The sequence below is a fragment of the Neolamprologus multifasciatus genome, chromosome 7, assembly GCF_963576455.1.
Source record: "Neolamprologus multifasciatus chromosome 7, fNeoMul1.2, whole genome shotgun sequence".
NCBI classification, from domain to species: domain Eukaryota; kingdom Metazoa; phylum Chordata; class Actinopteri; order Cichliformes; family Cichlidae; genus Neolamprologus; species Neolamprologus multifasciatus.
In genome coordinates, this window is record NC_140445.1 from 24,499,116 (window position 1) to 24,522,707 (window position 23,592).

General features: G+C 40.9%; 6 protein-coding genes across 6 annotated transcripts; 3 read left to right on the top strand and 3 right to left on the bottom strand.

Annotated features, from left to right (window-relative positions):
• Positions 1-686: 686 nt before the first annotated feature.
• Positions 687-5,014, top strand: selplg (selectin P ligand). Its single transcript, XM_085165613.1, has 2 exons — positions 687-1,056; positions 1,486-5,014. The coding sequence occupies exon 2, from the start codon at positions 1,504-1,506 to the stop codon at positions 2,785-2,787; it is 1,284 nt and encodes a 427-aa protein (XP_085021739.1). The 5' UTR covers positions 687-1,056; positions 1,486-1,503; the 3' UTR covers positions 2,788-5,014.
• Positions 5,015-5,280: 266 nt separating this feature from the next.
• tmem119b (transmembrane protein 119b) lies at positions 5,281-8,587 on the top strand. The gene is made up of 2 exons (XM_085165614.1): positions 5,281-5,447; positions 7,452-8,587. The coding sequence occupies exon 2, from the start codon at positions 7,465-7,467 to the stop codon at positions 8,311-8,313; it is 849 nt and encodes a 282-aa protein (XP_085021740.1). The 5' UTR covers positions 5,281-5,447; positions 7,452-7,464; the 3' UTR covers positions 8,314-8,587.
• A 984-nt stretch (positions 8,588-9,571) lies between these two features.
• On the bottom strand, positions 9,572-11,986 carry LOC146514315 (uncharacterized). The gene is made up of 5 exons (XM_085165618.1): positions 11,830-11,986; positions 10,715-10,828; positions 10,429-10,539; positions 10,240-10,318; positions 9,572-10,141 (listed from the first exon to the last, which is right to left on the bottom strand). The coding sequence occupies exons 1-5, from the start codon at positions 11,929-11,931 to the stop codon at positions 10,050-10,052; spliced, it is 498 nt and encodes a 165-aa protein (XP_085021744.1). The 5' UTR covers positions 11,932-11,986; the 3' UTR covers positions 9,572-10,049.
• A 4,317-nt stretch (positions 11,987-16,303) lies between these two features.
• On the bottom strand, positions 16,304-19,274 carry LOC146514316 (nesprin-2-like). The gene is made up of 3 exons (XM_085167020.1): positions 17,977-19,274; positions 17,031-17,213; positions 16,304-16,952 (listed from the first exon to the last, which is right to left on the bottom strand). The coding sequence occupies exons 1-3, from the start codon at positions 18,031-18,033 to the stop codon at positions 16,785-16,787; spliced, it is 408 nt and encodes a 135-aa protein (XP_085023146.1). The 5' UTR covers positions 18,034-19,274; the 3' UTR covers positions 16,304-16,784.
• A 527-nt stretch (positions 19,275-19,801) lies between these two features.
• Positions 19,802-22,103, top strand: LOC146514317 (C3a anaphylatoxin chemotactic receptor-like). The gene is made up of 2 exons (XM_085167012.1): positions 19,802-19,951; positions 20,064-22,103. Exon 2 carries the CDS (start codon positions 20,072-20,074, stop codon positions 20,720-20,722), a length of 651 nt encoding a protein of 216 aa, XP_085023138.1. The 5' UTR covers positions 19,802-19,951; positions 20,064-20,071; the 3' UTR covers positions 20,723-22,103.
• LOC146514318 (uncharacterized) lies at positions 21,041-23,453 on the bottom strand. The gene is made up of 5 exons (XM_085167017.1): positions 23,294-23,453; positions 22,179-22,292; positions 21,902-22,012; positions 21,713-21,791; positions 21,041-21,614 (listed from the first exon to the last, which is right to left on the bottom strand). Exons 1-5 carry the CDS (start codon positions 23,393-23,395, stop codon positions 21,523-21,525), a joined length of 498 nt encoding a protein of 165 aa, XP_085023143.1. The 5' UTR covers positions 23,396-23,453; the 3' UTR covers positions 21,041-21,522.
• Positions 23,454-23,592: the final 139 nt, after the last annotated feature.

Below are 23,592 nucleotides of genomic sequence, written 5' to 3' on the forward strand. Positions count from 1 at the left end.
GATAAAGAGCTTCATTGCATGATCTGTATAGATCTATGTTGTCAGGTTTTCCATTTGGTATTTTTTCCTTTGTGTGTGTGTGTGTGTGTGTGTGTGTGTGTGTGTGTGTGTGTGTGTGTGTGTGTGTGTGTGTGTGTGTGTGTGTGTGTGTGTGTGTGTGTGTTTGTTTGTTTGTTTGTTTTGTTCACTTCTTGGCAACGGAACAAAAAAAATCTAATTTTTGTGTCACTGTCTTTTAAAGCTTGCGTTTTGCTTTTTTTGTAGCCACATCTCAGTGTGACTCACCAGTACAGGAAGTGACAGTTATCATTTCCACAGAAGATGAGCATTTCAGTTTCCCCAGCGTGCAAATGTCGGTGTCCAAGCTTCTTGTGAGGTGACTGTTACAAGGTGACAGGCTTTCAATTCATAAGACACCAAATCAGGTATCTGACTATTACACATGATCCATCCATTGTTTATACGTTTATATGTAACTGTGTGTCCTGTCGCCGTGGTTAACCATGATATGCGCATGACATGCAGCTTTAAATCTTAGACAGAAATGTGACCATAGGGTGACGTGCGGGAAGCATCTGAGCAGTTTGCAGAACTGAGTACTTCCTGTTACGTTAGATGAAGTAGTAATCAGACTGGCCAAAGAGCAACAACTGATCCATTCTGAGCTTTCCATTAGAAAGGTAAGACAGATCTTCTGCTACATACCCGATTATAGCTGACAGGACTTGGTTATGTCTTCAAATGTTATTTTTTATAAAAATGATAAAAATGAAACAAGGTTGTGAAACGGTTTGCCTCCTGGCTGATGCAAGCTTAAGCTGTGTGCTTCAAAGGGAACTGTCTGTATCTGAAAACATTACATAGTGCCATGTTGGGTTATTCAAAAAAAAAAAAAAAAAGTGTGAACATTTCCTGTTTTCTTTTATTCTCTTCTTTCTGCCAAACACCTACAGTCGACAAGTCAGTGCTGTGAGACTGTCCTCTGAGAGTGGTTGAAATGAGCTGAACTTTTATCACTTTTCGTCCTCACCCGTGCTCTGTTCCACCTGCAGACAGGTAAGACACGTCCACTGCTGTGGTTAAACTTTTCTGACTTAAGGATCTACCGCTTATCTTGTTATGTTTAATGGTGCCAGATAAGTTCTGGCACAGGAGTCCGATTTGTCAGATTTTATTTCTCTCTACATATTTTACATTTTGGTTTGGGTTTTTTTTTTTTTTTTTTAAAGTTTATAATTTTCTCTGACTGAAAATACACAATGTGAATCCCCTGCCAGTCTGCTTAAAAGTTTTCACTTTTAATATTCAGTGCTATACTTTTGAGTTTTGGTGTGAACATAAAGCAAAGGGTGTGGTGACAGACACATGATTGCCTCATCACACGATGTAACTGGTACACTTGACACAATGATTTTTCCTCACATGTATCTTTTTTCCATGTATCTTTTTTTTTTTTTTAACTTTTAACTCATTCTGCAATTTCAGATTTAGTTTAACGCAGCTATGACACTCCTCGCCATGAAGACATTTCCAGCCTTTTTATGGGGAATATTCATCGTGGCTGCTTCCACCCCAGAAACCAGTGGTTCTACCTACACTGTTGAGCCCAACAAGACAAGCGCCCAGCTGACAACTGCACTTGCGTTTCACAATAAAACAGATTCACACCCTGCAGTGTGGGCTACAACTCACAGACCTGCAGCTACTACCGTTTCTGCAACGGCACAGAGCACAGTGGTAACCACAGTGGAAACTAGCGCGGCAGCTATCAGTAACAAAACTAAAAGCTCCAGTGACAGTGTAGTCACTTTGATTCCTACAAGCCCTGCAGCAGCAGTCACAAGCAGCTCCGCTCCGCAGTTACTTCATACCTCCACAGCTTTGATTGAAACTCAACCCTCCCACCAAGTGACCATGAAAGAAACAACAACACATGCTGAGGACGGGTCCCATCCACAGTCAACCACAGTGCCAGACACCACTGCTCCTGCAACATTCTCATCAACAGCAGCTGTGTCTTCTCCACAGCCCACATCCATCACTGAGTCTGAAATGACATCAGTGTTATCATCCACTTTCTCTTCTGAGAAATCTACTGCAGCTCCAGGCACTCAGAACCTCAGCAGCCTTTTAGTTTCTACTGCAAGCCCATTGACGGCAGAGTCGATCTCAGAGACAATACGTGTGCCACAGGTGTCCACCTCTTTGCCCCCCACAACAGCCAAGACACCGAAGACCAGCCCTGAGATTTCATCTGCAACTCAATCCATTTCTGCCTCGAGTTCTTCTATCTCCACACAGTCAAATGCTACCTCTACGTCAACTGAATCTCCCAACTCCACCATTGCAATAATCCCGTTCCCCCGTAGGCCCACGGTGTTACCACATCCAATAACTAAGTCAGCCCCAGTTACTAAATCGCCACACGGTGAAATCTCAAAATCAACCCCCAGCACCGAGGTTCAACCCTGCTTGACCCAGAACGTGGTGAAGCAGTGCCTCATTGTCATCGCCTGCCTGGCTTTGGTGTGCACAATCTTTATCTTTACTACCATTGTCCTCTGCGCCAAACTGTCATCGAGGAAGCGCAAGCGCAAACCTCAAAAGGAAACGGAAATGATGTGCATTTCTGCTCTGCTGCCCGAGAGGAGTTACAACTATACGAGACAGCACAATCCGGTGCCCAATGGAGTCCTGGTGATGCCAAGGGCGGAAGACAGCGACGACGAGGTGGGAGATAATCTGACTCTCAGCAGCTTCCTTCCAGAGAATGATCGCTACGTGTAGATGGATTTTACTATGCTTTCATCTGTTTGCTATCAGTCAGCATGGAAATAGCTGCTTTTTGAATAAACTCCTGCTTCCCCTTTGATATGAGTGGTTTTGCTTCAGTACCTGCCGTATTTTAGTGGAGGAAGAGAGAAACCACAAACAGACAAACATTCACGGTTTCATGTGCAAGGTCTGTGCTTTTTGCATGACTTTAGCCTCCACAGGATGAAGAGTGATCAAAGTTTGTTTTTTGTTTTTTTTCATCCGGAGCTGAGCCCTGCTGGTATTTCACTTTACGACAGGGGACAGGAAGGCTTGCTGTGCAAAGGGATATTATTGCTCTGGTCAGACACTGTTCAGTTTACAAGAACTATCCAGGTGGCTGAACGCTTAAAGGGACAGTTCAGCCTCAAGTCAAATTTACATGTTGTTCTGCTGGCCTGTAGTGCTATTTGTCCACCTGATGTGCCGGTGTTTGCAGATATTTACTGTAGAGTTGCCTTCCTTGTCTTGAATATACCAGAACCAGGTTACAACTGACTTCTGCTACTCATTGCAAATGTCTTTTTTCAAGAAATCATCCTCAAATGGTGTTGTGAGCAGTTTTATGCAGGAACTATGTCTTTTCGACCTAACTGCATCAGCCAGTCAAAAGCTAATATCACACCTCAGCTAAGGGGGAAACAATCCGTGTTTACATCCTGTCACAACGTCGATGTGCAGTTGCACACTTCCTTCTGCAAAGTGATGCAATTGGCTGGTGCACTTTAGAAAAAAGAAAATGTAACCACACAAAACTGCTTGTTATGGTGGATTTATTTTCCATAAGTGGGTTGTTATGATTGATAAGAGCCAGGGAGGTTTCAAAGACAGTTTTTGAAGCTGTGAGCACCATAATTTTAATATCTAGCACCATTATGTTAAATAAAAAAGTGAGATAAGACAAAAAACAAGAGATGGATGGATGGATGGATATCACCAATTTTGTGCAATTCACACCAAAAGATGAACAGATACATAGATGGTTGAACACTTGATGCTGTAATGACCCTCTTGTCAGTTTGTCTTGGTAGGTCATGTGACCCTGGCATGGAGCTAACATGGCTTAGTTGTAGGGTTTTCATTCATCAGGGGCTGATTGTGGCATATAAGGAGCAGTCCTGGTGACTCTTTGTGTCTCCTCTCCTCTCCTCTCCTCTTCTGTATGGACTCCCATATGGGGTCATCACAATGCACAAAACTAATTTCATGTTGTTTAAGCGTGTGTGAAGAGATCTACTTTCTGATAATTTATTAAATAAATGTCTTTGTTAACTTTAACATTTTAGTAACTCTTCAGGTTAAGAGTCATAATGAAAAAAAGAATAAAACATTTCTGCAAACTTAGAACTGATCACTTCTCAGTGTAGAAGTTAAACATATTCTGTGGTTCTCTCATGACAACCAAAGTTTGGGGAACTTATCTGAAAGATTTCCTCAAAACGATTATGCCTTGCAATCCATATTGTGCTTAGTGTTATGAATATTTTCAACATTAAAAGTAGCCTTTTTAATAAAAAAAAAAAAAAACTGTCTGTAAATTTCTAAACAGTCATAATAGAAATAAACTTTCTGTGATCTCCGTCAGTGCCCTCGTTTATGAAAGCCCTCACAAAAAAAGGCTTTTTTCCTGCTCCTGACTGGATCTCAATTTCACTTCCTTTCCTGAGAAAAGAAAACAATTCCCTGAATACATATTAGGGCCACGAGACCACTTTTTTTTCTCTCTCTCTTTTTAAAATTTTCCCCCGACATTTACAGACGTCGGTGACTATCAACAGAGCTGAGGCAAATGTAAACCTGGAGGATGCAGGAACCCATCGCACGTTCCTCATGACCATATAAAGCTACGTTTGTCGTGAGCGATCAAAAGCAAAACAGACATGCAAGAAAAATGCAATCACTCAAACAAAGTCACACTCTCTCCCTTAAGTGGTCTCACACACACACACACGCTTTAATTGCTCGTCTCTGGATAAAATGCTCCACATTGTTTCTAACAGTCTCCAGCGTGTGGCCTTTACCTTCCCCCTTCTCTTTGCTGTCCACACAGGAACCATTAACCTTTTCCTGCATTGGCAGATCACTCATACAAGCTGCTCTCTGACTCTTTTTTTTAGCCCCCAGAGGTTTGCTGTTATTCATCAGTGTGAGGGACTAAGGGGGTAAAACGAAGGAAAGGCTGTCAGTCAGAGGCTCTGTTTTATTTTTAGAGGGTTTATTTATTTGTGATGCTTTTATAGCTCTTAAGAATTAATTTTGTTTTGTGGAATTGGCTTTCCACATCCACTGAGCCAAACATCAGAGTGGAGAAGAGGTCCCTGCCCCCACAGCACATTATAAACTCCCACATAACAAGAACAATCTGTGTGCAGGCCGGAGAGCTCAGACACTCTCGGGGAAACTGGAGGGGGAGGAGAACAGTGGAGAGGCAGAAGGAGGGATTTCTCCTCATGGTAAACTGCATTTTTTTTAAATACCCAGACAAACCTCCACACTGAAACCTGAAACTCGCGGAGGGGGCGTGCTTCACCGAGCATTCACCGCTCTTTGCTGTGCTAAGTTCACTTTTTTCCAGTCTCATCCTCCTCATTCTGAGGGCTTTTCAGCAGACAGCTCTTCTTCTGCAGTGGATGGTGAGTCAAATGTGTTATTTCATAAGGTTTTGTCCTTAAAATTCAATTACAGCATCTTGACATCTTGTTTGACAGCTTCATGATAGAAGGATTCAAACTCAGGAATTAGGAACATGATAATAAAAAAGTAGAGACAAGGTTCAGATTTAGACATTAAAAGTTTTAGACATTACGTTTGCAAATAAAATAGTCGCACTTGTTAAATCTGCTGAGTGAAGATTTGTGTGTGCTTGTGACCTCCTTCTGTGCGTGTTACTGTGTCAGTGTATATTAGCTCCAGGGTGAGCAGGGTGATTGATTTGGGAAAAAAGAAAGAAACAACAACATCAGAACCCGTTTCCCAGACTTTCATGTCTCGCAGCTTGCACGCAGATGGCGCAGAAAGATTTGGGAGACAGACTGAGCACGTAGCTTAGTGTGATCAAAGTTCTTAAAAAACGGTTGATTCAATCAAGTTGCGAACACACATACTATTTATACTTCTTGTTGTAGAAAGCCATGTAAGATAATTTTGGTTATATCTGAGCAGGAAGTTTTCCTGCTAAATCAACACCTCTCAGGTTAATGATACGCTCAATATAATTTATTCTAATATGTAAAAAGGTGTAGTGAAAATTTTAATTTATAGAGATTTGGTTAATTTGCTTTAGATATAATTCTATGGTCACTTCTTTGGATACACATTGCTAGTACTGCGTTGGATGCACTTCAGGGTTTTCATGGCAGAGATTCAAAAAGGTGCTGGGAACATTCCTCAGAGATTTTAGTCCATATTACCATGACAGCACACAGTTGCTGCAGCTGTGTCTCATCCGTGATGTGAATCTTCCATTCCACCACATCCCATCGAGATCAAGATCTGGTGACTGTGGAGGGTATTTGAGTGCAGTGAACTCAATCTCATGTTTAAGAAACCAATTTGAGATGATCTGAGCTGTGCGTTATCCTCCTGGAAGCATGTGGGCATACTATGGTCATAAAAGGGATGGAGATAATCAGCAACAAAAGTCAGGTAGGCTGTTGCATTTAAACGATTCTCAGTTGGAACTATTAGGTCCAAAGTGTGCCAAGAAGCCGTCAGCCTAAGCCATTGATGCAAGGCAGGATGGATCCATGCTTCCATGTAGTTTATGCTAAATTCTGACCTTAACCTGGATTTCATCAGACTAAACAATGTTTTCCACGCTTGTCTTCTTGTCTGGTGTTGTCCTCTGCTGCTGTAATCAGTCTGCTTCAAGAGAGATGCTCTTCTGCATACCTCGGTTGTGGTCATTTTAGTTTATTGTTGCCGTCTTATCTGTTAGAAGCAGTCTGGCCATTCTCCTTTGACTTCTGGGATTAACAAGGCATTTTCACCCAGAGAACTGCTGCTCACTGGATAGCTTTGCTTTATTGGACCACTCTCTGTAAACCCTAGAGAAGATCAAGTGGGAAAATCCAGTAGATCAACAGTTTCTGATACACTCAGACCAGCCTGTCTGACACAAACAACAAAGTCTCTTAAATCACTTTTCTTTTTTATTCTGATGCTCGGTTTGAACTGTAGCAGATCAACGCACTAAGTTGCTGCCATGTGACTAACTGATTAGAAATTTGCATTGACAAGCAGTTGAAAGTATGTGCCTAATACAGTGGCAATAAGTGTATAAGGCCTATAGTGCTCAATATTGGAGTTATCATGTAGTTTATATGTATTTCTTTCAAAGTGCAATTTCAACTAACCCAGAGCTGGGAGCCTTTTTTACTCTAACTTTTACTCATGACATTTAAAACAGTGCAACCAAGTGAATATTAAGATAGACAAATATAACTAATAAAATATAATCTTGTACTCTGTAAACTGTGGAATTTCAGTCATTCATCTTTGTTTTTGTTGTAAAGCAGACTGTATGTCTCAAGAGCAGCACTACTAATTTTACTTTTCTGAAAAAAAGATGTTACCGAAATACACACAAAGCACATATTCTCTTCACGTGTGTCACTGATGTTAAGTGTTATTTACAGATTCCGAGGGGAAATGCTGCTCCTGATGGCCCTTCATCACATTGGTCTGTGCGTGGTGCTTTGCATCACCAGCAGCCTGTCCACACCTCTGCCTTACTCCGATACTCTGGAGGGAAGCATAGATGAGGAAGACAACAACAACTTCAATTTCTATCTGCCTATTACCAATGTCTCCACGGAGTACCAGACCGCACCTGCCGACACAGCCCAGGAGGAAACTGACTTTCTGAACCAGCTTGTGAACTTTCTTAATGAGAACATGCTCCTCATCCTCGTTGCAGCCAGTCTCATCCTTCTCGTCTTCCTTATTATCTGCGGGGCAGTTTTCATGAGCCACAGACGCAAAGTCAACGCTTACTATCCTTCCTCCTTCCCCTCAAAGATGTATGTGGATGACAGGGACAAAAGTGGAGGTGCTAAACCCTTTAACGAAGTTCAAGAAAAAGCTTCCCCGGGGCAAGAGAGCGAGCCAGTGGACTCTCACAAGCAGCTCCAGGCTGACATTATGAGGGCTGCCAAGAGCCTGCGCACTCCAAATAAATCTGTTGATGCTGCAGAGAGAAGTGATCCCAGTCAGAAAGTAGCAGACCACAGTCCCGAGGACAGCTCAAAAGCAGATGACAGCATCCTAGACCATCAGCTCCCAAGTCTCCCAGAGGAAAATGAGCGGAGCAAGCTTTCCGACAGTGAGGCCACCACCACAGAGGGCAGCTCAGAGCCGAGTCCTCTTGAGCTGCCTCGGTCAGAGGAAGTTGATTCACAAGAGCCTTTGACGGGCAGGAGTCTGCGGCCCTCCTCTCTGCACATTCACAATGACTCTGCTACACTTCAGCTCATCGCAGGAGAGAAAACTGCCTTCTAAGAAATCACATTTGTGCAGAAAACCTTCAAAGATTTCTGCAGGATTTTATTTGAGGAAATGCAGAGAAGTTACTAAAGATACAGCAGGCAGAGTTGAAGATGATACATGATACTCTCTTTATGCACCTTTGTACAAGTTTCACAGTACACAAATAGTGTTAGTATTTTTTGTGTTCCTGTGTTTGAATTTAAACATCTCTGCATATGGGCCACTGCTGGTAACAGTAGGTGGTGTGGTCCCAATTACTCTGTGCTTCTATGCAAAAAAAACAAAACCAAAATTGGACAACTAGGACTCAGTTCTGTTTTTGAATTTTTAATATGGACCTGTTATGCTTTTCCCCATTTTCTGTCATTCATATATATATATATATACACACATACATATACATACACACTGCTACAGTAGGGTGGACTTTTATATTAAACATGTCCCAAGTTTCAAATAAAAAGTTCAGCGTATGTACAAGTAATGGCTGTGAAACAAAGGATCAGCACTCTGTGACATGACCAGGGTAGATATTCCTGATAATGGCTTGTTTCAGGAAGTAGATGCATTGAGGCAATGCTCTTAAAAAAAAACAAAAAACAACCAGTATGATGATTTTTGACCTGCGAGTCATGTAAAGCTACTCCAGCAGACTCCAAGAGTAAAACTGTGGAGTTGGAAATTTTTCTCTTTTTAGGGTGCACACTTAGGATCCCATACTTTTACGGAGCCTGTCTGACTGGTTTTATCACTGCACATCACACGCTGGACCGCTTAAACATGTGGGCCCGTATACATCTCAGTGGGACTCCAATGCAGCCGCCTCTGTGAAAAGCCTCCAAATTAATCAAAACGGCAATCGGACGGCATGTCGGGTCTTCATGTAACAGCCCAAAACATCGCTGTGTTCTGCAAAAGCGCTTTTCAAAATTGTGCGCACGTAAGTCAGAGAAATAAAAACTGGGTGTGAGGGAGAGAGAAGCTGAGACACTGAGATAAAGCGAAGCACAGTCAGGATTTGTCAAGTGTATAAAACCACAATCTGGTGTGTTTTGGCTGCAGCGGATCTTAGCTGCAGAGCGTTTTCAGGTGCGTTATTGTAGCAGGAAGTGCACGGGCGTATTTGCAGGCTCTGTGTCTATGTGCAGCTTACTCAAATGGATCACAAGGACGACTAAAGTGAATTAAGAATAATCTCATTATTTACGCCTGTACTTTTCTGTAGATGGAGGGTCAAATAATGGTTAAATAATAAACAGGATTCAAAAAGTACGATTAGGGATAATTTTATTACAGACTTTTAAAGAAGCATTTGTAAATATAAGTTGCATGGACTGGACCCCCTTTCTTTGGTTCAAGCCACTTTGCTTAATCTCAACAGGTCAGTGCGTTTAGAGTGCAGACGGTATAAACAGCTTTTAGCTTTCATCCATACCTCCATCACACCTTTCAAAATTAAAAACACTCCACCTGCATAAAGCAATTTCCAAAATAAGGCTCATCTCTGTACCAACAACCCAAAACAGTGCTTATATTGTGCGTTTACGTGACGGGCTAAAAGATACAGTATACACGGTTAGAGGATCGCAGACTAATAAAAACAGCCTGGTGTAACACTGCTACAGAGGGTTGAAAGGTGGTGGACTCGTCATCATTGCCGCAGGAAAGTGAGGTGTTCACGCTGGACTATTTCTCTTCTTGGCAGCAGGGAGCCAAACCGGGCCCAGCACAAAGCGTGAGCGCTCCATTTAATTGCTGGCCCTGACTGCCTCCTGCTGGTCATCTTGTTGCTTGAGACGATAGTCAGCAAGGGCTGCCTTGATGGCATCTTCAGCAAGCACTGAACAGGAAATAATTGGAGGTTAAATGTGCACATGTGTGCAGAGAAGTTTGTAAAAAAGAAAAAGAAGAGCCTTGACGTATTAAAAGAAAACTTACTGGAGCAGTGAAGCTTAACAGGAGGAAGACTGAGCTCCTTGGCAATGTCTGTGTTCCTTATCTTCAAAGCTTCGTCCACCTGAAAATAAAAGCCCACACACAGCCATGAGCGGAGCAGAATACGCTAAATATTTAATAGATTAAACATTCAAAGGAGCTGAGATGCAGGTCTGTAATGTGTTCACTCACAGATTTGCCTTTCACCCACTCGGTGGCCAGAGAGCTTGAGGCGATGGCAGAACCACAGCCAAAAGTTTTGAACCTGGCATTCACAATCTTCCCAAGGTCATCCACCTCAATCTGAGAAAAGTTTTGACTGTTACTCATGTGACCAAAAAAATGAGCAAGAAAAAAAACAACAAACCCCCCCCCCCCCCCCAAACAATCTTAAGCTCTCCCATTCTTACAAATGTATCCCTACTAAACTAACAAAAATAAAAGCCTTTAATTCACACACACTTTGTAACAAACGTACCTGAAGCTTCATTACATCCCCACAGGCCGGGGCACCCACCAAACCAGTTCCAACATTCTTGGAGTTTTTGTCCAGCGAGCCCACATTTCTGGGGTTCTCATAATGATCCACCACCTTCAGACAACAAAGAGGGGAAAAGGAGCATCAGGCCAAATGCACTCTTCCTGTTGCTGTCAGAATTCAACAATCACATATTTGCAGGAAGGAAATGCCATCTACATTCAGATACAATGGTAAAAAGAATGTGTACAAGTCTTGGCATCCTTGTTACACAACTATAACTTGACTCACTTGCTTAATTGACACTGGCATGAGCAGATTAGGACTGGATTTCATGGTCGACACAGTGCAAACTCTGTCATTCAGCCCTCCTACTCTATTTCTTGCTGAGTCACTCTGACCAAGACAGTGTGATGTGGCCGAGCATTGCAAAACCTTTTGCATTTTTCATCAGAAATTAAAGGTTTAAAGCCAGACTCCTCAGCTGATGGCTAAAACATGACCTCTTATCCAAGAAATAATTTTAATAAAAGGCATATAATGTCTAAACCTCCACAATCACCCAAAAACATCCAGCTAAACATAAATACATCACAGTTATGGCTGCCATGACCCGGTTAACCTCCTGTTGCATCAGTACACCTTCACAGGTATCACATAACATTTACCTGACTCTAGCACAACATACTGCCACCCTTTCAAGCGCATTATTCGGACATGGTTAAAACTGTGGCAGTGGACAGCTGGTTGCAGATTAGTGACGTTATTCCAGCCTTCAGTAAGCTAAATAGCTACAATGAAACAATACATTTGTTCATTTTAACGGGCTAGCATCATGGAGGTGAAGGGTTTGAGATAACCAGTGTAAAGGCAGTCTGATGTAACTTGAAACATTTGTGCAGCCAGCTAAATATAAGCCACCGTCCTATGGTTGTTAACAAAATGCCCGAGCAGAAAGATCACTCTTACAGAGTCGTGGTTGCCCGTGTTTGGTAGATCAGTTAGCTGATATACTCCAGGATGCTTTCAGTAGGAGTAAACATGAACCAACAAGCAGCTGCGACGCTGTAAGCCGAGCTCCCCGTTAAAGAGAAGCTACAGACTGGACCACTTACCTTCTTGTGATAGCAACACTGAGTGATGAACTCGGGAGCGGAGAGCCGCCTGGTGAGGAAAGCCAGAGGACTGAGACACTTGTTCGCCACGGTGCCTGCCATGTTGATCCAATGTCGCAGTTAAGAAAGCTCGCAGCTCAAGAGAATGGAACTACAAGTCACTGACAGGAGGAGGAGCTACAATAATCACATCTGCGCATGTCTGGTTTATGTCATTTACAAAAAACGCTCTTTTGATAATGCAATACAATTAGACTTTCATTTGTTTATATTTTATTTTATTTTTATTATTTTTTTCTTTGTGTTTTAATTGATCAAATTATCTCTCTTTACGAGTCTTTATCAAGCATTTAGTAGAGGTGGGTAGATTAAGCCAAATATGGAGTGCCACAGGATCCATACTTTAGTTTATTTCTGTCCTCTAAGGTTCATCAAAAAAGAAACATACCTGTGCAATCACTGCTCCACTCATGCAGTCACTTTGACATTAACTAATTATAAAAATAAAGTGTTATTGGTCGTCTTGGCTGTTAGGTTTGCTAACTGATTAACAATAGACTATTCAGACATTCAAATAATATATTCAGCCCACTGAATTGTGTTAAATACTTTATTTTATTGGAAATGAAAACCTATACCTCAGACATGAATTCTGAAAAATTCCTGAGCCCTTTTGTGTTGACTGTCAGGTTCATTTTATTTGTAGCCTAAGGAGCATTTAAATGGCAGGCGTTGACCCAAAATACGAGACAGTCACGTTAAAAAAAAACAACAAAAAACAAAGTTTCAAAATACACAAAAAAGCTGAAAGGTGAGTTTTGTTCTGTTAACTAATTATTCTGTGAAGTTGAAAGAAAATGACAATGATTTAGCAGGGAGTCAAATGTGTTCAGAATTTGCTAATTGATGAGGATTCATGTCATAAATCAAGACACACTGCTCTCCACTACATAAGCTGCATCAGCAATACTGGCCCTGTATTTACTTGGTTACAGATCGATACTGATATTTGCATCGCACTAGTATTTAAAGAAAACCTTTATGTTCTCCACAACAGAGTCAAAAGATTACATTCAACTTATATGTGGGTTTTTCTTCTTGCTGCTGTTCCTTGAGGGGTCGGCGCAACAGATCTTCCTGCATTTCACCCTATCTCTAGCATCCACCTCTGTCGTACAGCCCTCTGCATGTCTTCCTTCATTACAGCCCTGAATTTCCTCTGGTCTTCCTCTTATGCTCCTGCCTGGCAGCTTGATATTCATAGAGTCCTGATCAAAAGTTTAAGTCCACTTGAAAAATGGCAAAAAAATCATATTGTGCATGGTTGGATCTTAACAAGGTTCCAAGTCAAGCTTCAACATGCAACAAGAAGAAATGGGAGTGAGACAAAACATTTTTTTTCTGTTGTTGTGATTTGGTGCTATATAAATAAAACTGAATTGACCAACGGTCAATAAGACGGCTTACAGGGAGGAGGTCAGCGCCCTGACCCACTGGTGTCAAGACAACCATCTCACCCTCAACGTCGCAAAGACAAAGGAGTTGATAGTGGACTTCCGGAGGTGCAGAGAAGTACACACCCCATCACCATCAACGGCGCTGCTGTGGAGAGAGTGAGCAGCTTCCGCTTCCTTGGTGTACATCTGGCTGAGGATCTTACGTGGTCAGTACACATAAACAAAACAGTGAAGAAGGCGCAGCAGCGCCTCTTCTTTCTCAGGAGACTGAAAAGATTCGGCATGAGCCCCCGTATCCTCAGGACCTTCTATCGCTGTGCCATTGAGAGCATCCTCACTGGATGCATCACCACCTGGTATGGCAACAGCACCGCTTACAACCGCAAAGCTCTCCAGAGAGTAGTGCGGTGCTCTGAACAGATAATTGGAGGTGAGCTTCCCTCCCTCCAAGACATCTACAGGAAGCGGTGCCTGAGGAAAGCGGGGAGGATCATCAAGGACTCCAGTCACCCCAGCCATAAACTGTTCAGACTACTTCCATCAGGAAGGAGGTTCTGCAGCATCCGGTCCCGAACCAGCAGACTGAGAGACAGCTTTTTCCACCAGGCCATCAGACTGCTGAACACTTCATAGACACCTCACCTCCACTACTGGAACTTCAACGTTATGCACTCCATACTGTACATTAATGCCACTGTTTTGCACATGTCCAACTGCCAACCTCTGTATATTTTTATATATTTTATTTTATTGCTTACTCTATTTAATTTGTAAAATATGTATACACACACACACGTAGAAAAACATATTTAGTATACACATCCAGTGATGCATATACTATTATATATTGTACATATATTTATTAGTCTCAGATTTAGCCATTCTTATATTTTGCTTGTTTTATGTTATTGTATTTTTGCACGACTCTGCTGCTTGTGAAGCTCGCACACAAGAATTTCACTCGCGTGTACTGTACCAGTGTACCTGCACATGTGATGTGACAATAAAAGTGATTTGATTTGATTTGATTTGAACACACTGACAATGATCTGAACCAATAAGCCACATTACACAGTAGTTGTGTAATGTGGCTTATTCAATTATTATTTAATGTTATTTAATGTGGCTTGTGTATTTTTGCTGCTAGGTTAAAGCCACATCCTTGAGCTTTGCTAATAAGAAACAGAGAGGAGCTCTATAAATGTACCAATATTGATCTAAAATGTGTCGTGAGTGAGATTTATTTACTGCTTCCTTGTCTTGTGATTCCTGAAATTAAAGTTGTTTATTCATCTTTTTTCCCCACAGCTTGGTATTTGATTTTGGGGAACTGCAAAAGGAACATTAGCACAGAACTCAGAATGTCCTGTACACGTGAGCTAATTGAGCCATAGCTGATTCTACTGAATAATGTTGTTTAAACTGTTTTTTACAATGTGGGAATTCAATGTTTTTAGATGTCATGTGTAATATTTGTGGTATTGTATGTCTCCCATCTGCAGTAAACCAGTTTAATTATTTCTTATGAGGTCTAACGCGAGCTCAACCACAGATTACAGTTTTACACAATAACTTCCATTCCACTAAAACAGGGGTCAGAAACCTTTAACACCCAAAGAGCCATTTGGACACGATTTCCACGCAAAAGAAACAACTGGGAGCCGCAAATACTTTTTGACATCTAAAATGAAGATAACACTCTATATATTGTTGTTGGTTTTTTTTACCTTTATGCTTTGTGTAAACAACTAAGGCGTGTTGCTTAAATCCATGAAGTGCTACAGAGAAAATTACATTTTATTTATGTAATTAACACATTTTGAACTCTTAAAGAAATATAACAAAAGGAAAGACACCCTGCTGAACTAAAATGATCCATGTAGCAAACAAAAACTGTTGAGCCGCCAACCTTATATCACCTTTGGGCTTTTGGAGCCTTGAACTGACTTTTAAAAAAATAATTGGAAAAAAAGCACTATGCTGCTAAAAGAGGAAAAATAGATATTTGCAAAATTCAGCCTAAATATGTATTTTGTGTGTGGCGGGGCGTGGTCTGCAGCGCCACTGCAGGGGAGGCGGACGCACCTGAGCGGCACCCGCAATCACGCCTCGCCGCCTTAATGTCTGTGCTATCTGTGCTGTTGTGTTGGTATGTGTCGGGCTGTGAGCTTTAACACCGGCTGTATGCGTCACCAACCGTGTGTGAAAAGTGGTCAATAAAGAGATGCTGAAAAGCATGTTCATGCAAACATCGTCGGGTCTGCCGTGATATGTTTACAATGGGACTTCTGGTCCCGAACCTCTGCGCACAGCATCTGCAAATCGGGGCTGTACGAAGTCACTTTCATCTTTACGCAGGACTGTAAGCTGTCATCTGTGAGGTGTAATTTTTGAGCATCAAAAAATAATAGAATATAATTTTATTTTTATATTTCAATATCACAATAATCTTCCAATTTAGAACTACAAGTTTAAAAAAAGAACTAACATAAATAAAATACACTTCAGCTAATTACTTAAAAAATAATAATTTATTTTCCCAAACCACGTGGAGCCGCACTAAAAGGACTAAAGAGCCGCAGGTTGCCGACCCCTGCACTAAAATGATCTGTACACTCAGAAAAATAAAGGTGCCAACTGGAACCAAAAGTGGTTCTTTAAACTGATGCCATAGAATAACCTTTTTTGGTGCCACAAAGAACCTTTCAAACAATGGTTCTTTGAAGAACCTTTCAAACAATGGTTCTTTGAAGAACCTTTCAAACAATGGTTCTTTGAAGAACCTTTCAAACAATGGTTCTTTGAAGAACCTTTAAAGGTGCCCCAAAGAACCATCAAGAAATGGTTCTTTGGGGCACCTTTAATGGTTTTTCAAAGAACCTTTTTTAAAATGGCTCTTTAAGGAACCATTTTAAAAAGGTCCTTCAAATGGTTCTTTAAAAAACCATTTTAAAGAACTTTTTTGAGTGGTTCTTTAAAGAACCATTTAAATCTTTCAAAATAAAATGTATCCTAAATTGAATTTGAGTAGGGTAAAATAAATACGAGCACAGCATAGACATATATTAATGGTTTATTGCCATTTCGTAGTTACCAAAAGACAAAAAGGCATTTTAACCCTCAGCACAACATCACTACTAATACATGTCACATATTAGTCATTTAAACAGTAATAATTCAATATTTTTACTATATTATAAATAAATATATATAAATACTATATCTATAGATAACACAGCAATTAATACATGTATTGTTTAATTGATAAAACATCAGAAAGTGATAAAGACACATTAGAAATAGCAATAGCTTCATAACAGACCATTAAATCAACACATTGTCATCAGCAGATGTTTGCATGTTCAGTAAAAATATCTCAACAACAAGTTTTTGATTAAAATTATCAATGAACTTCAGCGTTATGTAAGGTAAGTTTCATGTTGGCCTCATGGTCCTTTGTTAGTCCAGTTTAGGACCATGTCTGATGTATGTATCATATCAAATATATGTCATATCAAAACAACCCCACACCTGCAGTTGTTTCAGTTTTTCACAGGTGTTTCCTGTCAGCTGGTCAACCTCACTCAGGCGGACATCCATATCAGCCAACCAAACGACAAGCTCCTCCCTTTGTGCTTCAAATCCCTTCCACTCTAAGACAAGGAGCTGAGAGAGAAAGAAAAAGAGTCAATTATAAAGAAAAGAGAAAAGTGAAACCCTCCTCAGAAGGTCTGACTCGCATACCTGCAGTCGACCTGTGATGGACTCCAGTTTGGTGTTCACGTCATCCCAGCGGTGGCTGCACTCCCTCGCCAATGCCAGCAGCTGAGTCTGCAGGGTGCCCTGGAAGAGCCGAGTTAATGTTTGACTCCTCCTGGTCAGGCTCTCCAGCTGGATGATCCGAGGTCTCCCCTCTCGCCGCCGCCTCTGAACACACAAACACAAATTGCATGTGAAGCAGGAGGTGCAGATTTTTTTGCTATTCTTTTCTAAATCCAGGCTTGATCACGTGGAGGTATTTGGAAAACTTTTTTGGCCAGTGGACGACTGTTGTCTCGCAGAAAGTCAAATCAAATGTATGCGATACACAATTAATTCACAAGAACACATTATAAAAAACAAGTCCAGTTCTTGCCTGATTTCAAGTGAATTCTGCATCAAAACAGGGTGACAGAATTAAAACGAGTGTTTGCAGCAAATGTGAGCACAAAGCCTCACTTTGTACAAGCCTGCTATTAAAGTTCTCCTCTACGCAGACAACGTTCCTGTTTTCAAGGCACAACTTGGATCTGCTGTACAAATCTTATGGATACACGCTAAATGACACAGTAGTGTGCACGACTCCAGATTCTGATCCCTCATCCTAATATGATCCCAAAAGGCTCACAAAAACCCACATAGCGATAGCAATAAAGCAAATGTTGAGGCTTCAAAATACAATGTCCATAAACCAATGGCTGACATCGGTTTTATCTTAAAGGTGATAAATATACAACATATGGTCTTAAGACTAAAAGTATAATACAGATTTTAGTCTGAGAGATTTGATGTTCATTTACCTGCAGATGCCCTATATGTGCCTGCTCCGTGGTTTTCCACAATGCTTTGAACATCACTATTTAATACAGGAAGTAGGTGAACTAAAACAAGTCATCTTTCTTTATGAGAGGACAATATTAATGAAACAAACCTCAATAACATCATAGAGATCCCTAAAAATGCTCCTGCTGCTTCTCTTTCTCCTCATCCAAAGTTTCCTTCTCCTTGTCCTCGACTTCCATCCAATTGTAATTCAATCTAATTGTGTTTCTCACCCTCCTCTTCCTCATTTTGTTGGAGCTGTGAACAGAATTAGTGTGAATCTGAAATAATTTGTGCAAACAAGAAAAATCTACAGCTCTTCGGTCAGAGGTGGTCTTGTGATTTAAGCCAGGTAGATTTATGTGTTGATGCTACCTGCTTCAGCTCTATGACTGGCTGCTGAGTGATATTTACACCCTGGCTGGATTACAAACTTTAACCACGTGCTGAACTTTGGCCCAGCTTTTATACATCTTGTTAGTATAACGACCTCTTCTTGGCTTAATGTATGATGATGGATAAATGAAATGTACAAAGAAAATTTAACTATTACAAAAGGACATCTATCTTAGAGCATAATTTTCAACTAGTCCGAAAATAAGTTGTACAGTAACAGTCATGTGACACATGAGAAGGTGTGTCTTTTTCTATTCATTCAAAACACTTCAAAACACTCTTCCAGAATTCAAAGTACAGGCTGATGTGAGTATTTAATGTAGGGCTCAGCTCTACTGAATTTCTGAGTTTCTAGAGCAGACACAGAGCTTACGTCACAGGCTTCAGGCGCAATTTTAGTGACTTTAACAATATTATTATTGGTCTAGCTGACATTAAGTTATGTATGCAGCATGCAATAGAACCACGTATTTTAGAAGCCAAAGGTTCAAATCAGTTAGGAGCAGTGTCAGTCAAGTTACTTGAAAAATGTAATCAGTAACTAATTACTGATTACTTCCCCAAAAAAGCAATCCCGTTACTTTACTGATTACTTATTTCAAAAGTAATTAATTACTTAGTTACTTTTTAAAAACACAGGTGATAAAGCAATAGATCTTTCAGCCCAATTCTACTTTTTCTGCATAATCCATCATACAAAATGTAATCAAATGGAAAAGTCTCTTTTTAAAAACTTGTTTTATTAGTTTTAACCTTTTAACTTTATGCATCAAGCAAAATTTTAATTATATGCAACATTCTCTGACTGGAATAAATTTGTTTAACATTTAAACCTATTTTCTGCACATTCCAGCACATAAAATAATTTTTTTTTTTTTTGTTTACACTCACTCTTTCAAATAGATGCAAGTAAAACACAGCAGAAAATAAATAAATTCAAAGACTCGCGGTCCTGTTGCTCTATTTTCACCTGTATAGCAGGAGTGGCGGAGGCGTTCCCTGGTGCAGGTGTGCCGCAGCGGTCAGAGGAACTCGATAATATCCATTGTTTATCTGCACACAGCTGTTGTCACAAACGTTGCACTCGCTTAGGTCTTTAGGCTTTGGCCCCCACCCCTGCCACCAGTATATTTTTAAGCAAGTATTTCTAGCTTTATTTCAATATTCAGTTTCCTACCATCTGCTCTTAAAGGGTAATCACCAGGTAACCCGCCCTCCCCCTTTGCACACACATGCACACAAACAAAACACACAGTATAATTCACACCCTCATTATAGTGAATAAATATTTATGCCATTTTACACCATCAAACTTAGATAGCTAAGGATGAAGAACCTTTTATTCTTTAAAGAACCATTTGTAATAGCTAAAGAACCATCTACAAAATAAAAAGGTTCTTTGACGTATGGTTCAGAACCATGAAGACATCTGAAGAACTATTTAAGAACCATAATTTTTCTGAGAGTAGGCACAATCCTGGTCAAGAACTGTGATATTTTTTTGGAGGATATCTCTTTTTGGATATTACAGCAGTTTTTTTTCCCTTTCTTTTCTACTTTCCTGTTGCAAAATACCTACGTCAGTACTTACTGAGTACTACTGCCCGAGAAACAGAAGTGAGAAAGTCCACCCAACGGCACAAGCAACTTTAAACTCTCTATTTTCACACGAGACATAAAATCCCTATGTAAGTATCTTTTTCTCTATGAAAAACCTTTGTGTTATTTATAACCTATAATTTTAAAGCTTATATGTGTAAATGTTTGTATTTTTAAAAGTCATGGTTCCATATATTTCAGGAACAATCATGGACGTGGAGTATTTTGATTATGATAACTACACCGCAGACATCGATAGCAACTTCACCACTGAAGGAACCCTAAATTTATATAGCGCCTCGTCTTCTTCGACTTATGCTCTGGTGGCAGTCAACATCATCATATGTGTTTTGGGGCTTGCAGGAAATTCCCTGGTGATTTGGATTTGTGGATGGAAAATGAAAACCACAGTCATCACCATCTGGTACATCAGCCTGGCCATTTCAAACCTTTTGTTCTGTGCCTTGTTGCCTTTCGAAGTTGTGTACATGATAACTTCACACTGGCCCTTTGGAGAAGGCTTGTGCAAGCTCGCCTCATCCGCCCTGTTTCTCAACATGCACAGCAGTGTGTTCCTGTTGGTTATCATCAGCACTGACCGCTGTATCATGGTCTTATTTCCTGTGTGGTCGCACAACCACCACAAAGTAGGAAAAGCCCTTGGAGCCGTCATCCTCATGTGGGTTCTTTCTGCATTCTTAACAGTGCCCTCACTTATGTACAGGAAAACCACAGTGCACGGCTCGGTCATTCAGTGCCACACGGATTATGGGGTCAGACATAAAGCGGATGATGTTGAACGTCGCTGTGTTCTGCAAAAGCTCTTTTCAAAATTGTGTGCACATAAGTCAGAGAAATAGAAATTGGGTGTGAGGGAGAGAGAAGCTGAGACACTGAGATAAAGCGAAGCACAGTCAGGATTTGTCAAGTGTATAAAACCACAATCTGGTGTGTTTTGGCTGCAGCGGATCTCAGCTGCAGAGCTTTTTCAGGTGCGTTATTGTAGCAGGAAGTGCACGGGCGTATTTGCAGGCTCTGTGTCTATGTGCAGCTTACTCAAATGGATCACAAGGATGACTTTTTTAAAGTAAATTAAGAATAATCTCATTAGTTACGCCTGTATTTTTCTGTAGATGGAGGGTCAAATAATGTTTAAATAATAAACAGGATTCCAAAAGTACGATTAGGGATAATTTTATTACAGACTTTTAAAGAAGCATTTGTAAATGTAAGTTGCATTTTAAACTAGTGGACCCCCTTTCTTTGGTTCAAGCCACTTTGCTTAATCAACAGGTCAGTGCGTTTAGAGTGCAGACGGTATAAACAGCTTTTAGCTTTCATCCATACCTCCATCACACCTTTCAAAATTAAAAACACTCCACCTGCACAAAGCAATTTCCAAAATAAGGCTCATCTCTGTACCAACAACCCAAAACAGTGCTTATATTGTGCGTTTACATGACAGGCTAAAAGATACAGTATACACGGTTAGAGGATCGCAGACTAATAAAAACAGCCTGGTGTAACACTGCTACAGAGGGTTGAAAGGTGGTGGACTCGTCATCATTGCCGCAGGAAAGTGAGGTGTTCACGCTGGACTATTTCTCTTCTTGGCAGCAGGGAGCCAAACCGGGCCCAGCACAAAGCGTGAGCGCTCCATTTAATTGCTGGCCCTGACTGCCCCCTGCTGGTCATCTTGTTGCTTGAGACGGTAGTCAGCAAGGGCTGCCTTGATGGCATCTTCAGCAAGCACTGAACAGGAAATAATTGGAGGTTAAATGTGCACATGTGTGCAGAGAAGTTTGTAAAAAAGAAAAAGAAGAGCCTTGACGTATTATAAGAAAACTTACTGGAGCAGTGAAGCTTAACAGGAGGAAGACTGAGCTCCTTGGCAATGTCTGTGTTCCTTATCTTCAAAGCTTCGTCCACCTGAAAATAAAAGCCCACACACAGCCATGAGCGGAGCAGAATACGCTAAATATTTAATAGATTAAACATTCAAAGGAGCTGAGATGCAGGTCTGTAATGTGTTCACTCACAGATTTGCCTTTCACCCACTCGGTGGCCAGAGAGCTTGAGGCGATGGCAGAACCACAGCCAAAAGTTTTGAACCTGGCATTCACAATCTTCCCAAGGTCATCCACCTCAATCTGAGAAAAGTTTTGACTGTTACTCATGTGACCAAAAAAATGAGCAAGAAAAAAACAACAAAATAACCCCAAACAATCTTAAGCTCTCCCATTCTTACAAATGTATCCCTACTAAACTAACAAAAATAAAAGCCTTTAATTCACACACACTTTGTAACAAACGTACCTGAAGCTTCATTACATCCCCACAGGCCGGGGCACCCACCAAACCAGTTCCAACATTCTTGGAGTTTTTGTCCAGCGAGCCCACATTTCTGGGGTTCTCATAATGATCCACCACCTTCAGACAACAAAGAGGGGAAAAGGAGCATCAGGCCAAATGCACTCTTCCTGTTGCTGTCAGAATTCAACAATCACATATTTGCAGGAAGGAAATGCCATCTACATTCAGATACAATGGTAAAAAGAATGTGTACAAGTCTTGGCATCCTTGTTACACAACTATAACTTGACTCACTTGCTTAATTGACACTGGCATGAGCAGATTAGGACTGGATTTCATGGTCGACACAGTGCAAACTCTGTCATTCAGCCCTCCTACTCTATTTCTTGCTGAGTCACTCTGACCAAGACAGTGTGATGTGGCCGAGCATTGCAAAACCTTTTGCATTTTTCATCAGAAATTAACGGTTTAAAGCCAGACTCCTCAGCTGATGGCTAAAACATGACCTCTTATCCAAGAAATAATTTTAATAAAAGGCATATAATGTCTAAACCTCCATAATCACCCAAAAACATCCAGCTAAACATAAATACATCACAGTTATGGCTGCCATGACCCGGTTAACCTCCTGTTGCATCAGTACACCTTCACAGGTATCACATAACATTTACCTGACTCTAGCACAACATACTGCCACCCTTTCAAGCGCATTATTCGGATATGGTTAAAACTGTGGCAGTGGACAGCTGGTTGCAGATTAGTGACGTTATTCCAGCCTTCAGTAAGCTAAATAGCTACAATGAAACAATACATTTGTTCATTTTAACTGGCTAGCATCATGGAGGTGAAGGGTTTGAGATAACCAGCGTAAAGGCAGTCTGATGTAACTTGAAACATTTGTGCAGCCAGCTAAATATAAGCCACCGTCCTATGGTTGTCAACAAAATACCCGAGCAGAAAGATCACTCTTACAGAGTCGTGGTTGCCCGTGTTTGGTAGATCAGTTAGCTGATATACTCCAGGATGCTTTCAGTAGGAGTAAACATGAACCAACAAGCAGCTGCGACGCTGTAAGCCGAGCTCCCCGTTAAAGAGAAGCTACAGACTGGACCACTTACCTTCTTGTGATAGCAACACTGAGTGATGAACTCGGGAGCGGAGAGCCTCCTGGTGAGGAAAGCCAGAGGACTGAGACACTTGTTCGCCACGGTGCTCGCCATGTTGATCCAATGTCGCAGTTAAGAAAGCTCGCAGCTCAAGAGAATGGAACTACAAGTCACTGACAGGAGGAGGAGCTACAATAATCACATCTGCGCATGTCTGGTTTATGTCATTTACAAAAAACGCTCTTTTGATAATGCAATACAATTAGACTTTCATTTGTTTATATTTTATTTTATTTTTATTATTTTTATTT